This window comes from Ambystoma mexicanum, chromosome 10, assembly GCF_040938575.1.
Source record: "Ambystoma mexicanum isolate Mex_15411 chromosome 10, UKY_AmexF1_1, whole genome shotgun sequence".
In the NCBI taxonomy this organism is placed as follows: domain Eukaryota; kingdom Metazoa; phylum Chordata; class Amphibia; order Caudata; family Ambystomatidae; genus Ambystoma; species Ambystoma mexicanum.
In genome coordinates this window covers 72,865,057-72,887,325 of record NC_090932.1, presented here as the reverse complement: position 1 = coordinate 72,887,325, position 22,269 = coordinate 72,865,057, and the positions used below count along the sequence as shown (strand labels likewise).

The 22,269-nt window shown below is 46.5% G+C and overlaps 1 protein-coding gene across 1 annotated transcript in view; it reads right to left on the bottom strand.

The window, feature by feature from the left end:
* LOC138491168 (solute carrier family 12 member 9-like) overlaps window positions 1-22,269 on the bottom strand; it is a 1,232,896-nt gene that overhangs the window by 379,541 nt on the left and 831,086 nt on the right. The window contains exon 8 of the mRNA XM_069617543.1: window positions 15,428-15,510. Coding sequence (XP_069473644.1) covers window positions 15,428-15,510 — 83 coding nt within the window. The remainder of the gene's footprint in view (window positions 1-15,427; window positions 15,511-22,269) is intronic.

Below are 22,269 nucleotides of genomic sequence, written 5' to 3'. Positions count from 1 at the left end.
AAGGTGTGTACCCTGAGGGATAGCTCTGCTGCCTGGTGTGATTATGGAAGGTGTGTGATCATATAACGTGTGTTCCCTGAGGGACAGCTTTGCTGCTTGGTGTCATCATGGAAGGTGTGTACCCAGAGGGATAGCTCTGCTGCCTGGTGTCATCATAGAAGGTGTGCACAGTGAGAGATAGCTCTGCTGCCTGGCGTAATCATAGAAGATGTGTACCCCGAGGGATAGTTCTGCTGCCTGGTGTGATTATAGAATATGTGTGATCATAGAAGGTGTGTACCCTGAGGGATAGCTCTGCTGCCTGGTGTCATTATAGAAGGTGTGTACCCTGAGGGATAGCTCTGCTGTCTGGTGTGACTATAGAATGTGTGTGATCATAGAAGGTGTGTTCCTTGAGGGATAGCTCTGCTGCTTGGTGTAATCATAGAAGGTGTGTACCCTGAGGGATAGCTCTGCTGCCTGATGTCATCACAGAAGGTGTGTGTCCTGAGGGATAACTCTGCTGCCTGGTGTGATCATAGAAGGTGTGTACCCTGAGGGATAGCTCTGCCACCGGCATTATGCTGCAGTACCAGTGTTTTAAGTGGAGTTGTAAATTGGGAGGGGCCTCTCATTACCAGCCGTTGCCAAGTTATGAGTACTTAGGCCACATCCCCCAACAAGTGCCCCCAACAAGAGACCCCTTCCGCAACCCTTGCATTCATGGAGCCGGTTAAAGAATTGCCTGCATGGGTCGCTGACCCACACAGGCAACCCTTTAACCACACGGCTCCCTGAATGCAATGGGCTGCCTGCTGCGTGATATCTCCTTATTCAGAAACAGGAGAAGGAATGGGTTGGCCAGCGTCTCCTTTTGATTCTGTGTAAAGAGCTAGCACGCAGGGGAAGCCCTTTAACCAAGCACGGTTAATGGGCTTTCTGCAGTATGTTAGCTCTCTGCTCAGAAACAAAAAGAGAGGCTGGCCCACTCAGCCATTCTCCTGTTTCTGAATAAAGAGACATCACGCAGCAGATTAAGCTGTGTCAGTATTTCGTATTGGAAAAAAGAAAAGGCATTGTTTTTTTAAAATCCGAAATGCTGACGCCTGCAGGCAGCCGTGTAACTGTACAGCGCTCGGCTAAACAGCTGCCTGAGAGGTCGGCGTGGCTGGAGCTAGTTTGAGTGAGCACCAGAACGGGCCCAGCTTGGGAGCCCATCTCAGAAACTGCTGGTTCTTGGCCCCAGCTAGCCCCGGCCCGCTTAAAGCCCTGTGTAGTGGAGTACACAGTTGCAGCTCCCAAAGGTTAATTTGTGCAACACAGAACAAGGTTATGACACAAAAGTGCATACATAAAACAAATTCAGCACATAGGCACCTGCGGCCATAGAATAAGAAGACGAGAGGGGGGCTGGGGGATGGTGGAGTGTAAGTCTTGTCCAAGCGCAAGGAGTAGGGCTTGCTCGGCCCAGCAGGAGGTCAGTGAGGGCAGGCAATTCTTAGACTGAGAATGTTCCTGAGCAGCTTGGAAGGGTGAAGCACCTAGAAACACTTGTGTATATGTGCGTTATAAATGGCGTATCCTATGATATCGCATTTAGGTTCTGGGTTGAAAGGCTTCCCGTGTTCTTCGGCTGCATTTGGCTAATGTGAGTTTCTTTCCAGACCTCAGGCTCCAGCACGGGATGCAATCTTCCAGGAAGGAGGGTGGGTATTTGGGAGCAGAGGGCAGGGATTGTGCTTAGACTTAATAACTGGCTCCTCCTGTCTTCGAGGGGAATCCAGTCGAGATCTTTCAACCCAGAGGAGAGAGAATCTCAGGGTCAAGCCCCAGGACCAGTTTTGCCACAGAGCTTTGAATATTTTGCATTTTACGTATTGCGGATTTATTAAGCCCAAGGTAAGGACTGTTGGGGTGTTGTTGAGCCCAATGTAAGGACTATTGGGGTATTGTTGAGCCCAAGGTAAGGACTGTTGGGGTAATGTTCAGCCCAAGATAAGGACTTTTGGGGTATTGTTAAGCCCAAGGTAGGGGTATTGTTAAGCCCAAGGTAAGGGCTGTAGGGGTATTGTTAATCCCAAGGTAAGGACTGTTGAGGTATTGTTGAGCCCAAGGTAAGGACTGTTGTGGTATTATTAAGCCCAAGGTAAGGACCTTCGGGGTATTGTTAAGCCTAAGGTAAGGACTGTTGGGGTATTGTTAAGCCCAGGGTAAGGACTCTTGGGGTATTGTTAAACCCAGTATAGGACTGTTGGAGTATTGTTAAGGCCAAGGTAAGGACTGTTGGGGTATTGTTGAGCCCAAGGTAAGGGCTTTTGGGGTATTGTTGAACCCAAGGTAAGGACTGATGGTGTATAGTTAAGTCCAAGGTAAGGACTGTTGGGGTATAGTTAACCCAAGGTAAGGACTGTTGGGGTATTCCAAAATAGTCAGGACCAGGGGTCTGTTGATGTCTTTTGAATCTCTAAGTGGCGTATGGTTTATCCGAGAATGTGGAGTTTAAAAGTGAGTTTTTGGGTAGAGGTGTTTATCTGAGGGATGGAAGATAAACCAGGACCACACACGATGCCCAGGTATTCTGCACTGTTCGAAGAGTTGGGGGCCATTTCAGCAGGCCACGTGACTGCAGAGTGAACAAGATGGGGAATGGGATCCCAAAGAACAGAAGCAGAGATTATCAATCATCAAATCCTGAACTGCTTCTAGGCGCTTTGTTATCTTGTCTTTGTTAGTTGCATTCTATGGAAAATTAAAGATATAATAGCTGCAAGTTAGGGGGAAGGATTCATAAGAGTTACTTTGTCTGTAACATGTGTGTTAAAAAGCGGTGGCGAGAGACTTGCACCCTGGCCAATGCCCCTTGGAGCGTGAAGATAGATGGTGAAAAGTTGGCCATCAGAAATGATTCAGTCTGCTCAAAGGCCATACTGTAGATGCACACTTGAGTGTTTAATGTTGTAAGTAGCGGGGGCTGTCGACAGTGTTTTAGGCTGCACAGAGAGTCTACAAAACTGGGCCAAGGACCAGCGGCACGAGTGAAGGATCAGGGCCAAGGACCAGTGGCACGAGTAAATGAACTGGGCCAAGGACCAGCGGCACGAGTGAAGGGCCAGGTCCAAGGACCAGCGTCACGAGTGAAGGACCTGGGCCAAGGACCAGTGGCACGAGTGAATGAACTGGGCCAAGTACCAGCGGAACGAGTGAAGGACCTGGGCCAAGGACCAGCAGCACGAGTGAAGGAACTGGGCCAAGGACCAGCGACACAAGTGAAGGAACTGGGCCAAGGACCAGTGGCACGAGTGAATGAACTGGGCCAAGGACCAACGGCACGAGTGAAGGACCTGGGCCAAGGACCAGCGGCACAAGTGAATGAACTGGGCCAAGGACCAGCGGCACGAGTGCAGGACCTGGGCCAAGGACCAGCAACACGAGTGAAGGAACTGGGCCAAGGACCAGCGACACAAGTGAAGGAACTGGGCCAAGGACCAGTGGCACGAGTGAATGAACTGGGCCAAGGACCAGCGGCACGAGTGAAGGAACTGGGTCAAGGACCAGTGGCACGAATGAAGGAATTGGGCCAAGGGCCAGCGACACAAGTGAAGGGACTGGGCCAAGGACCAGTGGCATGAGTGAAGGACCAGGCCAAGGACCAGCGGCACAAGTGAAGGAACTGGGCCAAGGACCAGTGGCACGAGTGAAGGGACTGGGCCAAGGACCAGTGACACGAGTGAAGGAACTGGGCCAAGGACCAGCGGTACGAATGAAGGACCTGGGCCAAGGACCAGCAGCATGAGTGAAGGGACTGGGCCAAGGACCAGTGGCACAAGTGAAGGACTAGGGCCAAGGACCAGCGGCACGAGTGAAGGACCTGGGCCAAGGACCAGTGGCATGAGTGAATGAACTGGGCCAAGGACCAGTGGCACGAGTGAAGGGACTGGGCCAAGGACCAGCGGCACAAGTGAGTGAACTGGGCCAAGGACCAGCGGCACGAGTGAAGGACCTGGGCCAAGGACCAGCGGCACGAGTGAAAGACCTGGACCAAGGACCAGTGGCACGAGTGAAGGACCTGGGCCAAGGACCAGTGGCACAAGTGAAGGATCTGGGCCAAGGACCAGTGGCACAAGTGAAGGATCTGGGCCAAGGACCAGCGGCACAAGTGAAGGACCAGGACCATGGACCATCGACACGAGTGAAGGACCTGGGCCATGGATCAGCGGCACGAGTGAAGGATCAGGGCCAAGGACCAGTGGCATGAGTGAAGGATCAGGGCCAAGGACCAGTGGCATGAGTGAAGGATCTGGGCCAAGGACCAGTGGCACGAGTGAAGGATCTGGGCCAAGGACCAGTGGCACAAGTGAAGGATCTGGGCCAAGGACCAGCGGCACGAGTGAAGGATCTGGGCCAAGGACCAGTGGCACAAGTGAAGGATCTGGGCCAAGGACCAGCGGCACGAGTGAAAGACCTGGGCCAAGGACCAGTGGCACGAGTGAAGGACCTGGGCCATGGATCAGCGGCACAAGTGAAGGATCAGGGCCAAGGACCAGTGGCATGAGTGAAGGATCAGGGCCAAGGACCAGTGGCATGAGTGAAGGATCTGGGCCAAGGACCAGCGGCATGAGTGAAGGACCTGGGCCAAGGAACAGTGGCACGAGTGAAGGACCTGGGCCATGGACCAGTAGCATGAGTGAAGGATCAGTGCCAAAGACCAGTGACATGAGTGAAGGGCCTGGGCCATGGACCAGCAGCAAGAGTGAAGGATCGGGGCCAAGGACCAGTGGCATGAGTGAAGGACCTGGGCCAAGGAACAGTGGCACGAGTGAAGGACCTGGGCCAAGGAACAGTGGCACGAGTGAAAGACCTGGGCCATGGACCAGTGGCATGAGTGAAGGATCAGTGCCAAGGACCAGTGACATGAGTGAAGGACCTGGGCCATGGACCAGCAGCAAGAGTGAAGGATCAGGGCCAAGGACCAGTGGCATGAGTGAAGGACCTGGGCCAAGGACCAGTGGCACGAGTGAAGGACCTGGGCCATGGACCAGTGGCATCAGTGAAGGATCAGTGACATGAGTTAAGGACCTGGGCCATGGACCAGCAGCAAGAGTGAAGGATCAGGGCCAAGGACCAGTGGCATGAGTGAAGGACCTGGGCCAAGGACCAGTGGCACGAGTGAAGGAACTGGGCCATGGACCAGTGGCATGAGTGAAGGATCAGTGCCAAGGACCAGTGACATGAGTGAAGGACCTGGGCCATGGACCAGCAGCAAGAGTGAAGGATCAGGGCCAAGGACCAGCAGCATGAGTGAAGGATCAGGGCCAAGGACCAGTGGCACGAGTGAAGGACCTGGGCCAAGGAACAGCATTGGGGAAATGCTACTTCATCCCGATCAGACTGGGACCCCTCTTGTAGTCTACATTTCTCAGAGGTCATTTTGGGTTATCAGTGTGATCATCACACTATGTGTTTGCTTGTTTTTTTGGGGGGGGGGTGACTTCCTTGGAGATTCAAGGGGTGAGCAGCTTTCAGGATTTGGTTATTTCTGGGATTAACACACTGAATATGACCCCTAGTTGGTCATGTTGTAGGTTAGCTGGAATGTTCTCGATGTAACAGGTCTTTGTAAACTGTGCTATTATTATCCTTGTTAATGGGTCGGAAGATGTGGCTATTATTAGTCTGTAACTCGGGGGGGTTGGAGGGTAGGGGAGGTCGTATTAAGGGGTTATGTTATGAAATGTGGATGGAAATGATGATATCTGTGGAAGGCCCATCGTTGTGGGGGGGCTCCTTATTAAGTGATCAAATCTGAAATGTGTCAAGGTGACCCGTAATCTCATAGCAGGCTCATTCGGTGACCACCATAGCCACCGTTTGGTGTCCCCTAAGTTTATGAGTACGTTTAGCCACATGTAGCTAGGAGGGCAGCTGAGGAAATCTGACCATTCCAGGCGTAATGTGACGTCATACCCAGAGGGTCAATATTTGATGTATTTAATGATGTGTGCCATGCTCTTGTAGGCAATTCTTCCAGATGATTAAGCCTCTTAGTTGGTATAACTGAGACCTGGCATGTTCCAGAGTGAGTCGGGGAATGGGGTCTCCTGATTTCACAGTTCTGCTTTTGAGGAGGGTCTCCAGAGGCAGAGGTAATCATCACTACACCATGTTTTTGCTGCGCCAAGAAGATGGATGCCGTGGCCCTCTAAAGCGTGCACAATTCTAAGGCCATCTTTAATGACTCACATGGTGGGAACGTGGCCAATCACTGTGTCCGGATTGAGAGTCGACTTGGTGTTGTGCTTGGATGTAGAGGATGGTTTTTGCCAGAATGTTTTGTCAAGTCGACATGGTGGTTGCAAGCTTTGAGGTTATCCTTGGTTTGGGGGACCTTGAGGTTTTCTGTAATTGGATTATCAATTCTTTGGTTTGGATTCGGGTGGGGTGGGAGGGTTGCGGCAGCGGTGTTCCTGATTCTTTGGGTGGAAGGTGGATCCTCGAGCAAGGGATTTACTCTGGTGTTGGGGGAGGGGAGTTTGAAGACATGGAAAAGTGATGGGTGTCTTGATAGTTATGGCGTGCACCTTGGAAGGTATTTACCTTTCGTGATGAGGTTAGGGCAAAGCTGGTTAAGAGATTCTGAAACATGAATGGGCTACTATATTAATCAAGACTTCATAGTTAATTATTTGAAAGGACTGTGGTATGAAAGATTACCACCTGCGTCCTCCATTTAGGGTGTGTGCGTTCACTATGAGGTATGTTTTTAGGGTGGTTCTCCATTCTGTTATTTCCTCCCGGGCTATCAGGATAATCTGTTGTCCGCTTGCAGGCATTGAAACTACAGAAGCTGTCTGTCAAAGGGGTGCTGTTGTGAGATGACAACAAAAGGTTTCTAGTATTTCTTTTTGTTGTCTGGTTTGCTAGATCTGGAATGAGGAATCAAGGCTGCACAGCAGATTGAACAGGTGGTGGGGGGTGGTAGTACCTTACTGTGAGGGTAACCTACCTTCAGAAGCAAAGAAAGGGGAGTATACAAGGGTTAGTTAGTGAGTCCAAAATCCATCTGCTCAAGAGCCAGGGGAGCGGACACCTAGAAAGCTTGTAGTTTCGGGTCAGTTAAGACCGACAGTTAAAAAAAATATATATAATAACAGCTCAGTAGTGACCACAATATTACAATTTAAAACAGCACGTTGGGGACAGTCAAAAGTTTTAAATATAAGGACACAGCCCTGTAACGAACAATATATTTTAAAAATAAGGCAACAGGCTGGTCGAAACCAGAGTTTTACAAAATAAGTTAACATGGAAGTAGAGAACACTTTTTTAAAATATAAATAAAGGTAACAGGGTGGTAGCAACCACAAGGTAGCAATCCAGTAGCGACCGAAGGTTTGAACTGGTATCAGAATGCTACTGACTGCAGAATTACAAATTAGGTGACAACAAGCCAGTAGTATCCAGCAGTCTAATTTAAAAATAGGATTAATGAAAGGTTCTTGATTTTTCTTTTCTATATATATCCAACCGTATCAATAAAAATTAAATAAAAAACAATAAGATTAATAGGACAATTTCGCCCGAAAGAGAGGGGGGCAGAAAGGAAGATTGGACACCTACAGTGCAAAAGGAGGGGCATGTGACGAATCTAGCAATACCGTCACTGATTCTTTGGAGGGAAGCTTCTCTTACGTGGTCAGGGAAAGGCAGAAGCTACCTGACTGACCCTGGGGGTGGCAATCTGCGGGAGGACCACCTAGCGGAAAACAAACTCCAGAAGGATAGATGCTGTGATAGAGGAGTCCACCCAAGAGAAGAGGTTTAGAGGTGGTAGTGAGGAGAGAGGATTAGAAGTCAGTCCACTCAGAGATGAACAGGGTGGTAGTGCCAGGCGGCCTGTAGACAGTGGCAATGATCAGAAAGGAGGAGGGAGAGATTACCAACTTGCAGACCAGGCTCTCAAAGGAAGAGTAAGGCAGAGTGGTTATTAAGGAGGAAGACACACACTCAGGGAGGATTAAGGCAACCCCACCACCAGCACAGTTAGGTCGTGGCTTGGAAATTATCTTGTAGTCATCGGGGAGAAGGGAGTCAAAAGCAGTGACTGAGCTGGCATTGAACCATGTCTTGGTAAGAGCAATAATGTCAAGGTCAATGTCTTCAAGAAGGAGGCAGATGTCAGCACAGTGTTGGCTGAACGGGCATTAAGTGTGGCCATGGGAAGGAGGTCTGAGCCTTTGAAGGTTTTCCGAGGAGGAGTACAGGGGCGTGGCATACCAGTCTGAGTGGGAATGATAGGTGAGGGAAGGAAGTTAATGAGGGATGGCAGGCGCCGGTCAAAGAGAAGAAGGTTGGGTTGAGGACCGTGAACCAAGATAGTGCCAATGTGGTAGACATTAACGATACCGTGTGATGATGAGAAGCCCACCAAGAGGACTTCCTACATGGTGCCACCATTTATGGAAGAGGATGTGAAAGGGGGGAGAGTAGAGATTAGATGAGGAGTCCATGCATCTGAGGAGGGAACAGAGAAGAGGATATCAGTGAGGACCTGTCTGGAAGATGTGCCAACATAGGTGTCTGTGATGGGTAGGCTAGGGTTGGCACTCAGGATGTCTTTTTTGTGCTTTTTTCTTCCAGACTTCATGAGAGAGGGAGAATCGGTGATAGTGTAGCAGTTAGAAAAGATAGGAGAGATGGTAAATTCCATCAAAGTGGCAGAGGATAGTTGATTTAAAGAGGGGTGGCTGCACTGCTCAGTTCTAGCCCAAACTCACCAGGTGGCCTAATAGTTACAGGAGGGACACAAAAATGCAATGCAAAATGTGGGGTGCAAGAAGCTACAGGCACACACACCTAGGTTCGCAAATCCACAGGGCACAAGAATGCAATGGAAAAATGTGGGGTGCAAGAGGTTACAAACACACACACCTAGGTTCGAAAATCACACAGGGCAGAAGAATGCAATGCAAAATGTAGGGTGCAAGAAGTTAGAAACACACACACCTAGGTTCGAAAATCAAGTCACAAAAATGCAATGCAAAATGTGGGGCTCAAGAAGGTAGAAAGAGTTACAAACACACGCACCTAGGTTCGAGAATCAAACAGGGCACAAGGATGCAGTGCAAAAGAGGAAAGATTAGGTCAGGCAGAAAGTCAAGAGTGAGATAGACACAGTTAAGGTTCAGGTTTGTTGTTGAAGGCATTCCAAGTGCCAAATGCGATTGCCACAATAAATTATCTCAGGCCCAAAAAAACAGACAAACTCCTCAAACTATATGCCAAAATACTACTTTATTATCAGTTCATAAAGTAGGGGAACCTGGCAACAAAACAGATCGTACCTCAAACACTCTCAAAGCATTTCTGCTACACAAAAGGTTTTGTACCTTGACATACGTCAGCTACGATGTCATCATAGTTTACTAACAGTAGAAAACTACTAGGTGGAGTGATTGGTTAGGGAAATTGTATACATTTAGTTTGTATGAATGTCAGTATCATCATTGAATGCCCCTTATCTGGTTTGCATGCCTTGAACTACACCTTCAAAAGACAGATAATGCAATAAAAGCAGTGGATAGACCCGTGCAACAATGTATGGTCCACCGTTGCATAGGTCCTCAATGATTGGTTGGCACTATCTTATCAACTTTGCACATTCGGCTTGTTAGCAGCATGTAAAAAATGAAACCCAGGTGCAAGGGAACAACGTCAGGCAACTGCCTTCCTTAGCTAATTAACTGACCATCTCTCATCAGTTAGGCCCCAAACCAAGACTTCTTTGTAGTTGTCCTTGCTGTATGTTCTTTTCCTCAGAACTTTAAAGGGAGTGAAGGTACATTTCTATCTTCATCTGGCGCTTTATGAATAGGCCTTGTTCTCTGGTCTTATATACCACGTGTGAGGAGACCATGATTTTGGCCATTCTGTCCTTCTATTTAGTGCTATTTGATTCAATTAAATTGGGTGCTATTACACTTCTTGACCTCTGGCGACTTGGTTGCTCGTCCTGCATATGCTTTCTGCATATTTAATTGTACAATACTTGGCACTCATAATTATTCACTCGTTTACCAAATCTAAGAGATATATGTCCTACATACATGGCTTATCCTATTTGACTGTGTTTTCCATGATTCTGAGCCAATCAAATATCCTTTGTTTTTGCACAAATTTGTATGTCAGTGCCTGTCAGCACTGTAGCCTTGGATTCTCTTCTCAAGGCTTCTCGCTTACTATTATACGATGCTGACGTCCATTTTCTCAACATGGCTGCTTTACTCGCTTTACTATTTTCTACTTTAGCAAGCGTCCATGTTTTCTTTTCTGTCTTGCGTTTCTACATATATACATCTTCTACATCTCTCGTCACTTACCTTCTAAGTGTATGTGGTTTTCTTCACATTCGGATATATGTTTACTTGGTCACTTCAGTCACATCTTTATTTCTCTAGATAACCATACATCGAGTTCAGTGTGTCCCCATATATTCTCTTCTTCGCGATGTTACTTCACATCTGTCCGACTTGACTTATAGTTCTTCTATGTCCAATGGTATCTGTAGACCCATGTTTTAAGCATCACTTTGGTGATACATTCGATATGTTGTCTGAGCGCAAAACATCTCTCATATCTCCAATGTGGCATTGGGATGATGCCAGGTGTCATGCACAGTGTTTTCTTGCTGTTCTTCCAATATGACGGAGGTGAGGGGGTGGGCTCTATAAATGACATGTGCATCTGCCTCTCTACAGGTTGCTAACCCCATATCTCAAGAGGGAAATAAATGTGAATGTAAACAAGCTTGAAAGGAAGAATAAATATTGAAATGTACATTGTTAAACAAGAGTCAATGAGGCAATATTGGACACATATTTCATGGATAACAAGAAAAGTGATTAAAGGACGGAAAAGCCCTGGCAAATAAGTGAACCAGGCAAACCGTGAGTTTGAGGTTCAAACCCAGGAACAACAGGGAAAGAGACCCACTGATGTGACACCCTGTCACAAGAGAGAAATACACCCACTGATGTGACACCATGGCAGCAGAGTAAACCAGGAGTGGGGAGAGGAGCGTGTTTAAGTTTGTGGGATAGTGAGGTGATATCCTGGCAAGAGAGTAAACCAGGAATAGAAAGAGAAGTGAAGTTGAACTTGGAAAATAGTGCTTAACTTTGTGGAATGCTGATGTGACATCCTGGCACATGAGTAAACCAGGTGTAGAAAGAGAAGTGACGTTGTCTTGGAAAACAGTGCTTAACTTTGTGGAATGGTGATTTGACATCCTGGCAGGAGAGTAAACCAGGAGTAGAAAGAGCCGTGAACTTGAATTTTAGGAAACAGTGTTATGATATACTGGCAGGAGAACAAACCAGGAGTAAGGAAGAGTGAAAAAAGAGTAAACCAGGAGTGGGGAGCGGAATAAGTGTAAACTGGAGGAAACAAATAGAAAACTCTGTGTATAAAGAAAAGATAAGGGGAGACCCATACAGCGGGGAAATTGATTTTGATGAAAGCGGCCAGTATCCTGACAGTAGAGGATACCAGAAGTATAAGGAAGAATGACCATGGAAAGAGAAGTGCCCCTTTAAAATGAATAGTAGAAACGGCTAATAATCTAACAAACACTGTGTGAATAAATGGACCTGAGGGAAAAGATGAAGCTTCTGTTAAGAAGTGTGAACACCTAAGAAGTGGAGAAGTACAAGGGAGAAGGTGTTCCCGTCGAACTTGTAAAATAAAATCTTGAAAGAAAAGTGAAACTTGGGGAAGAAACCGTACTTTGGCAAACAGAAGAACTGTTAATGATTGTTGTCCGGAGGTATCAGACAGTTGTTGAAGGACCAGAAGAAACATAGGGGAAAGGAGGATCCCTTTCGCTGCACAAACTTTGTATTCTTATATGCACTTTAAATCTTTATGTTTTTGGAATGCTGAAGAAAAGCTAGAAGCACATAGCTTACTGAAACTCCCTTATGTACATTGTATAGATTTAAGAGCTTAAGTGTAGGGTATGGGCACAGTAAAGTTGACAACATTTTGGTTTTATCCTGACACAGACGTTCATTCAGTTTTGTTGAGGCAGGGAACCCCTTCTTAGAGCTTGGGGGACAGATAGAAATGTCCCCAACCCTCTTATTATTTTAATAAATAAAAGTCACAAGACAACTTGAAACCAATCACTGTGTCAGAGTCTTGTTCTTGACCCCATGCAGGTAACAGAATGCTAGTGAAAAAGAAACAATCTATTTGGGTGCAGATGGAGGGAGGATGCGCACGGCCACCATCTTGGTTGTGAAGTGATTACAACGACGAGGATCACATAGTGCTTCAGAGAAACCGTTCTAGGGCATTTTTCATTCTGAAGGAAATACTCAAAACTTCCAGAAATAGGATCTAGGCAGGTAGCATCTTCAATTGACCGCACTGTGTTTAATATATGACTTCCAGTTGCGGAGCTCAGGAAAACGCCAAAAGACGATGAAGGCGTCATTATTCCCATTAATGTTTTGCAAAGTCCCTCCCACTACTCTACTTGCTACTTCGTCTTCTAGTTTGCTCTCAGACTTGAAAAACAGAAGCCCGCTGAACACAGCCTATCTCCTTGCCGAACTACTGACTTCCAATTCTTTATCATGGATTAAATTTACTCCCAACATTTTAGGAAGAGAAGCATGGGAGTATTGTGACTTCCAAAAAATGCAATGGCTTGCGACTCAGACGTCTTTGCGCAATACATGGTAATGTAATGGCAATAGTAATGTCATAAAGCTCCTACACACCGGCAAGTGTTTCAAAGCGCTCAATTTCTATTGTTTTCGTACATTACCTGCTTTGATTACTACAACACTATTTACTGCGGTTTCCCCCTAAGAAATGATGTCAAGGATCCAGAGCAGAGAGCAAAGACCGCGCTGCTGGCCAACTGCGGGGTCTGAAGAGGCACAACCACATATCCCGCCCCCAACATCACTGCATTGGCTCCCCATCAAACAAATGTAGTCTTCAGACCCCTGTGTGACTGTCCGGGTTGCTTTAAAATACTATTTCCACCTTGTACATCAACCTGACGCTTCAAGGTCAGCTTTCCACAATGCACGCTCGCTCTCATCCAGGTGAAATGCAAATGTTTTTAATGGGAGGTTCTTGCACAAACAAGGCCTTCCCTTCCCACACTTTCATATCTGGAAGCATTAGCAGATTTCATAAAAGACGAAAAAAAACTTCCTCTACCACAAAGGTAAAGTAGGATCTGATGTATCATCTCCTGCCTTACTTTCTGTTGAATTCCCTTTCCAATGTGACTTTTATCCTACAGTGCCATGAAGCTATTGGAACAGTGTTTTGGAGCTACACAAAAACCTATAATAAAATGACATAAAAACCTCTTAATTCCACAGAAGTATTTATTAAAAACCTCAAATGCAGCAAATCCTGAGGCACTGACATTTCATTTTTTTCTATTAGGATTTAATAATATTTTTGGTTTAACTTCACACCACATCCTTAATATTTAAACAAAAACAAAAAAAAACAACAACAGAGGCCTCCATAATCCAATAAGACTTGGTGTCGGGTAGTTGAGTTATCAGAATTTACTAACTTTATCCTAAGATCATCATTCTCGTATTGTCCTTTTATTTACGTGTTAACTTAGAGTATTTTTCATAAGTAAATCTATGTTCGCACAAACACTCCCATTTTCTAGAAAATGCTGGTATGATTTATTTTACATTACCAACATTTAGCACCTACCCTCCTGGGGCAAATGGATGCAATTGACCAAATAGTTCCACCAATAAGACATCAATATAGCACTTGACTAAAAAACCACCATGCCCTGCTGTTGGGGGCCTCTTCCAAGGATCTCTCCAGCTGTCAGGTGATCCAAAACAAGGCGGTCAGGTTAGTAAAAAATTTGAAGAGGAAAGACCATGTTACGGAAGAGAGGCTCTCTTTACACTGGCTGAGAGTAGAAGAACGTATAAAGTTCAAGGCTCTCTGCCTGGTTCACAAGTGCCTCTATGGCACAGCGCCCGCCTACCTGAAAACGAGTGTAGTACCCTACAATCCCAGGAGAAATCTACGATCAGGGGGCAAATGCCTATTGATCGTGCCCAAGTTTAAGCTGAAAACCGGGCTGGGCAGATCTTTTCATGTACTGGCTCCCAAATTGTGGAACAGCATCCCTGAACCCCTGAGGTTGGAAACTAATCACTCCACCTTTAGGAAGGCGCTCAAGACTCACCTTTTCAGATGAGAAATCGGGTGACGATGCCTCTTAGAGGCTTTCCGGTGGTTAGCAGACCCTTTAAATGTCGTATGTCACGTAGTATCTGTTGCGTATCTCTAAGCGCCCTGATGCCCCTGGGCTACCGGCGCTCTACAAAAACTAAATACATAAAATACATACACGACATGACTGGCATGGTCTAGAACAGAGGTCAGCAAACTTTGGCTCTCCAGATGCTTTGGACTACAATTACCATCAGCGCTAGACAACACAGTCAATGGTGAGGGATCATGGGAGTCAAAGTCCAAAACATCTTGTTGCAGACCCCTGGCCGAGAGCTGAACCTGTGGCCCATATATTCACGCAGAAGCAAAGGGGACTACTAATGGCATGTCATTGTTTCGGAATAAATTGGAGATTGTTGGGGGAAGGGAAACGCAACTATCAGCTGGAATAATTATTGCTGCAGCGGTTGGTGATACGAGAGGATGTGCGTTGCCATCTTTACTAAGACACGATGCTGTCATTTCTCAGTTGAATCCTCGCTCACATCTCACTCAGGACACAAATGCTCCAAGACAAACAAATAACAGCAGGCTTTTAAATACAGCTTCAGCAAATGAGGAGAAAACAACCACGTGGAAACAAATTACAGACTATTGTGCGGTGCAAATGAACACTGTGAAACTAACCTAGCAGGGTTGCGCAGTTGTAATCCCCTTTTCCTTGTAATCAGGCGCACAGTAATTCACTTCGCTTGTGTTTACTGCCAGCAGCCACAGTGCTGTTTGTTTGCTTTCATCAGAAGGCTAATTGCATAAAATGGGGCCTAGCCACAAGATTCTGGCTACCGATGATCAAACAGGAAATAATATCTGAATGCATGCCAATCCTGCCAAATTAGGTTGACAATCTAGTGAAAAGGTTTTTCTCCCTAACAGCAAAGATATGGGTTTGCGTCCATTACAAATAACCTGAACCACCATTTTATTGCTGATGGCCTGTGTGATCAGCGAAGTGGAGTCCTACAGTACGCCGCCATCTTGAAAACAACGTGGCAATCAGTTCAGTGGCATAAGGTCAAATACAGAGAATTCTGTTGCAAATGGGTGGCAAATAGCATAGGGGTGTGGGTACTGCTTGTATATTGTCCTGATGAAGCCTGTCCTGTTGCAGACTGGAAAGGGGCGAAACAATTGCAATTGTCAAACTTACCTGAGACAGAAACCAGGAGAGGAGTACGGCCACCCAAGGGTTCTCACCACAGGTTGTTTTCTTTGCAGGCGCCAGCAGTATTCCTATAAATAAACAGAAATGAGACAAATTAGAAGAAAAAAAATATACATCAATGTTAGAGCACTGTGGCGGTGTAAAAATGTTTTCATCAGGAGAATAATGTGAGGTGCACTTTATACAGGTAGTTAAGACCGGCTCCCAGGGCCCACATATACGGCTGACAAAGGGCCGGCCTAATGATAAGAAAAGCTTGCGCAAACACCTCGACACAGTCACACACCAGCCCCTGCAGAAAATGCCTTATGAGCTACAGGGCTCCCACAGCTCCTGATGTTAGCGTTGAACAGGAGCTGGAAATCAAAGCGGCAACGTGTGGGTGAGTGCACAAGTTGTTTATTTACCAATGTCCTGTGAAATACAGAAGCAACTCTGCAACTTTAGATGCAATCATACCATTAGTCCATCACCGAAAAGTGACTTCTCTGATGCACAGAACCAGATGGTGGGTAATAACAGCTCACCCTGAACCGCTCGATTCAGCAGCCCTGAAAAGGAGTGCTTGGAGAGATGAGGGGCTTCTGGAGGCATTCCATGGGGCAACAGCAGCTCTTCTTGCGGAGAGTTCGTGTGCTCCGTCTCATCCAGGGCTGTGTTACCTCCAGGTCCCCGCTTCTGCATTTCATGTCACATGTGTGTGGCTCTGCCCCTCCCCCCTGCAGACCCTTCATCCAGAGAGCCCTTTCCTGGACCTGCTCTTCATTGCCCATAAGTCAAGCCCCCAGGGACCCAACGGTCCGATCCATGTGACGCGAGACTTCCGATGTATATACTGTTATTTTTCAGTAGGACGTTGTGGTATTGTTCAAAGGCCTCTCAGACCACGGGAGGCCCAACCTCCCCTGGTGTCAGTGTCACTCCCTTGGTGAGCTCCCAGGTTACATCGCAGCCCAGAGCCAGTCATTCGATTCTGCTAAAAGGCATCCTTACGGGCATCCTTACCCCAAAGAGGGGTGCAGCCAGAGATGGAAACCTCTGTGATGTTCCCCTGGCCAGGGAGTTTGTCTCTCCCATTATTATCGAACTGTCTACTTCCTTTTCTAACTATCCCTCTATTCGCTCAGCAACTCATGCAGCACCTGCCAATCAGCCCCCCTGTTCTCTCAGCAACTCATAGAGCACCTGCCAATCAGCCTCCCGCTTCTCTCAGAAACTCACGTAGCACCTGCCAATCAGCCCCTCTGTTCTCTCAGCAACACATGCAGGACCTGCCAATCACCCTCCCTGTTCTCTTAGCAACTCATACAGCATCTGCCAATCACCCTCCCTGTTCTCTCAGCAACTCATACAGCATCTGCCAATCAGCCTCCCTGTTCTCTCAGTAACTCATGCAGCACCTGCCAACCAGCCTCACGGTTCTCTGCACAGCTCACGCAGCACCTGCCAATCGCCCCCTCTGTTCTCTCAGCAACACATGCTGCACCTGCCAACCAGCCCCTCTGTTCTCTCAGCAACACATGCTGCACCTGTCAATCGGCCCCTCTGTCGTCTCATCAACACATGCTGCACCTGTCAATCGGCCCCTCTGTTCTCTCAGCAACACATGCTGCACCTGCCAATCGGCCCCTCTGTTCTCTCAGCAACACATGCTGCACCTGCCAATCGGCCCCTCTGTTCTCTCAGCAACACATGCTGCACCTGCCAATCACCCCTCTGTTCTCTCAGCAACACATGCTGCACCTGCCAATCGGCCCCTCTGTTCTCTCAGCAACACATGCTGCACCTGCCAATCGGCCCCTCTGTTCTCTCAGCAACACATGCTGCACCTGTCAATCGGCCCCTCTGTTCTCTCAGCAACACATGCTGCACCTGTCAATCGGCCCCTCTGTTCTCTCAGCAACACATGCTGCACCTGCCAATCGGCCCCTCTGTTCTCTCAACAACACATGCAGCACCTGCCAATCGGCCCCTCTGTTCTCTCAGCAACACATGCTGCACCTGTCAATCGGCCTCTCTGTTCTCTCAGCAACACATGCTGCACCTGCCAATCAGCCCCTCTGTTCTCTCAACAACACATGCAGCACCTACAATCAGCCCCTCTGTTCTCTCAACAACACATGCAGCACCTGCAATCAGCCCCACTTTTCTCTCAGCAGCACATGTAGGACCTGCCCATCAGTTTCCCAGTTATCTCAGCAACTCATACAGCGCCTGCCAATCATCCCCTCTGTTCTCTCAGTAGCACCTGCCAATCAGCCCCTCTGTTCTCTCAGCAGCACATGCAGGCCCTGTCAATCATCCCCTCTGTTCTCTCAGCAGCACATGCAGGCCCTGTCAATCATCCCCTCTGTTCTCTCAGCAGCACACGCAGGCCTTGCCAATCATCCACTCTGTTCTCTCAGTAGCACCTGCCAATCAGCCCCTCTGTTCTCTCATCAATACATGCAGCACCTGCCAATCAGCCTCCGTGTTCTTCCAACAACACATTCAGGATCTGCCAATGAGCCCCTCGGTTCTCTCAGCAGCTCACGCAGCACCTGCCAATCAGCCCCTCTGCTCGCTCAGGAACCCATGCTGTTCCTCTCAATCCTCTCCACCCTTCCCCTCTTTCACCTATGCATATTTTGTAACAATTACTTTTTAAAATTTCAATAAAGTGTGTACTTTAGAATATCTTTCAACAGTAATAGTAAGAGGTCACATATGAAATGTCAGCACCTATGCAGAAATTCACTTTCAAGCGTCACTACAAAGAATGCTTGAATAACTAGTATTGATTAAGGAAAGCAGATACACAAACACATTTTGTTAAGAATGGTTTCCGAAACGTATAAGATCTTACATAAATCCTCCTTCAAACTTAGATTTTATAAGAAATCAATAAGCATTTGGGTGTCCTATAATTTGCTATAAAGTTCTTATTAGTCTTCCCCAAATTCCAGTAGTTTCTCATAGGTTCGTATACGCAACTTGCAAGAATCTTCTATGGCATTTTGGTATGGGTAGGCTAATATAACCAATCAGACCTAATTAGGCAGGAATCTAAGCTTAACAGCCCATGCAGTCACTCCATTTGTGGTTTTGCATATAAAGCGCCACCTATAGGCAGACACTCTTGCATTAGAGTACTGCTAGGGAGAAATGGCCCATGAGGAGGGACACAAAGCTTGTGGATGTTCTTTGGTTATTTACCCACCCATCGAATGACCATGCCATGCTAACCCCTATGGTCATTCCCACCCACTTCCTGCCCCTGCCCACCCCAAAACTCCACATGTGAACTCTTTAATCTTGCTTCAATCAAGCCTTACCATCAAACATTGCCCTCAAAGTGCCCATCAGTGTTTTTAGAAAGTGGTCTCTGAGAGTTAATGACTTAATTGGAGTTGTAAATGTGCCATGGGTGTAATAAAAAATGTCAACCAGGTCTGCCTTCAGCCACTCGATTTTTAAGCACCATGCCTGTCCTTCACTGATGAAGTCCTGTTAAAAAACAAGCCTTGACATAGCCAACTGTTTTGGAGTGTGTATAAATATGGGGCATTTGCTAGACACTGCTGTTAGATACTCAGGTACTCGTGCCACTTGCAGCTGCTAGCATTGATGTCCAGTAATATCACTATGGCTGTGCCTGGAAAGTGCTTTTCCCATGACTACAGAAAAGCCCAAACTGTTGGCATTGTCAATGCTTGTTTCCTTCCATACAGCTTCGAATAGTGACCTGCCACCTGGGTCTGGTCCATCCACACTGCACCCTAACACACAGCCTAAAGCATAGTGATTAAAGGTAGTTCTCCAGTAACTGTCAGAACATTCATTTGAGACTCTGTCAAGCTTCTGAAGAATGCCACCCCCTAAAGTGTCCCACTCTCTGGCTGCTACTCTAACCTATGCTTTGAATAGTTCGCTTTTACATTGTAACCCTCTGTGGACTGACTGGGGCATTAAAGTGGAAAGATAAAAGACCGGCACATTAAGCTGTAAAAAAAAAATGGAACCTCACAAAGTGGTGTCCAAGGAACACATCCATCTTTCTTTTCTATGAATGGAGAGACATTGGGCCATTATTGTTTATATTGTAGTTACTGAGGTGTTAATCACCAAATTGGAGGGCTGTAACGGACAGTAATAGCCAAGTAAAAGAGTAAGAAATTAGGGCATTTAGCAAATACATCCAGTGCCCTTAAGAGCGAATATAGTCCTCCAAGCCAATGAAAATCACAGTTAACACCCACATGGACGATATAAACAATAGTGCTTTGGTTGTGTGAAGGCAAAAGCAGGAAAAGAGACAGGAACAAAAGAGCCCTTTTCGGTTTCCACTACACAAGCATAATGAAAACTGAAGGACGACAGCATTGGGATGGCCAAGCGGGACATGTCGAAAGACAAGGAAGTAAGATGGCATGCAGCACACTGAGGATGAATGTACTTGTTGTCACGTAATATTGAGACCACCCTTACCCTGGGGAGTTCCAATCAAGGAGCCCTGCAATACTCACTTAAGTTTTTTTGCGCTGGCCTTACTGAAGACTTATATAGAGTCACACAAATCTCTCCCCGTATTTGTATTTATTTGGAAGATAGGTAATAGAGATCACACTAAAACAACACATGCCACCTTCCTTGTGGCTCACAATTACATTTCTTGTTACATAAATAAATCAAGTTGGTTGGGTAGAAACACAAATCTCAATACTTTAAACAGATTTCACTTCAAGAAATAATCAAACTGGTCGACTAAGAAAAGCAATTGAATTTTTGATTTCAGACCCCCACCCTCTCTACTTAGAGGCCTGTGTTAGGGAAGCAAACATAAAGATTGGGATGATTTTTAGGATTTTTGGATTTCAGATCCCCCTCCACTTAAAGGACTGTGTGATGGAAGCTGAACCAATAGGATTACCCAATTAAATTACAGCCAATAGTTTTCAGCGCACACTGGGAACAAGCTTTATTCATTTTGAATTTTAACACAAATCACCCAGTGGTGTTCTGCCAAATGGAGAATTAATGACATTAATATCTTTAGTTAAATAGGCTAAGGATCTACACCGTTTTTGACCCCTCCCCAATCACCCCACCCACTATAAAGGGAAAGACTTCTCCACCTTTTGGTTTCAAATGGTGCACTTCTACTTACATGTAAAACTTTTGTTTACAGTTCAGGACAGCTAGCTGCATTTCAGGCCCCTCTTGAAGAACAGGGCCGGGGTCTTGTCACTCCACTATCATGGATGGTCCCCAGGTCCCGACCATTGGACCCAGTCAGCTTTTAGGACTCCCCTGCAATAGACAGCCCCACCCAGATGCCCTGTGGCTGTCAGCTGGTAATTTCTATCAGCTCTCCCCTTTCCTCATAGTGCATCCACTTTATATACCAGTGACGACACCATCAATATTTAAATGTTGGGCAGTGCCCTGCAAGAATTCCCAAAAGCAGGATTGGACAGTCACCCTTCTCTATCCTCCTGAATCCAACCTCTCTCTAAGGATTGGTTTAGGGTAGGGATTGGTTTAGGAGTCTGGAACAGACATATGGCAACTTCCAGTTTGAGATCCCCTTTTTTTCCCATGTCAACTTTTGGTAAAAATCTAGTTATATGTCAAACATGTTCTGATTTACGAGTAACTGCCATATATGACCAAGCGGCGTGCTAGTCATGAAATGCGTCATGCTGCCAAACTTTTTATTTTCATTTTTTTTTATAGGAAAGCCAAATGTGTATGGCTTTTGATTTTATATTGTCTTGGATGTGCTAATAAAGATATCCTGCTATCATCTCGACTCTGACTCCTGCTTTACAAGTACGGAACTTCGAAGAGTGCAACTTTATCTCCTGTTGCTGTTTCAACAGAATTCGAACATACATATATACATACATATTTCTCTTCAGCTACTCACGATCGTTCCCGAATTTTTGGTCGTTTTTACAAAAAGTAGATCTGTTAGGAACATGCAATTCATTCCCCACATTTTACCCTCTACCAGTTTGCCAACTATCAAATTCAGAACATGTTCAGAGCAGCCCGGAACAACCAGCTTTTAGCTGGTCATTACAATTCCCTAAATCAGGGCAGAGCGATGAGGGTCTACTCAGACCAAGCGTCAGCCACTCCCTCCCCCATCAATTGTGGAGTTTCACAAGGGTCCTGCACCTCCCCCACACTATACAACTTATTCACACTCCCGCTATTCAATGACCTAGAAGAATTCGGCATAACGTTCACCAATTATGCCGACGATACTCAAATTCTTCTACCACTAACTGGTGACTACAAGCAGGACCTAAAAACCCTACAAAACATGTATGCCATCATCCAGGCATGGATGGCAGCCAATGGCCTATGTCTCAACGGAGACAAAACAGAGATCCTACTGGTGGGACCTAAAGAATCCCTCAACAAACTAGACAGCAAATACAGCACCTTCCTAATTAAGAACTCAGTAATCTCTGTCTCCCCTGCTGTAAAAACTCTGGGAGTATACCTAGATTCGACCCTGTCCATGGACAGACATGTCAGTTACATCTCCTCCTCAGCAGCCCTAACAACCAAAATAATCAACACAGTAAAGCCTTACTTGTCCACTACAAACTGCCTCAACATCGCCAGGGCCACCATAGGCGCTAAACTGGACTACTGCAACGTCCTCCTACTAGGCGCCTCTGCCAAAAACATTAACAGACTTCAGATTGCACAGAACAACGCCCTGAGAGCAGCCCTCAATATTCCAAGGAGGGAACACATCTCCCTAGCAAGACAAAACGGCCACTGGCTCTCAGTTAAAGAGCGCATCCAGTTCAAGACTCTCACCATTACCC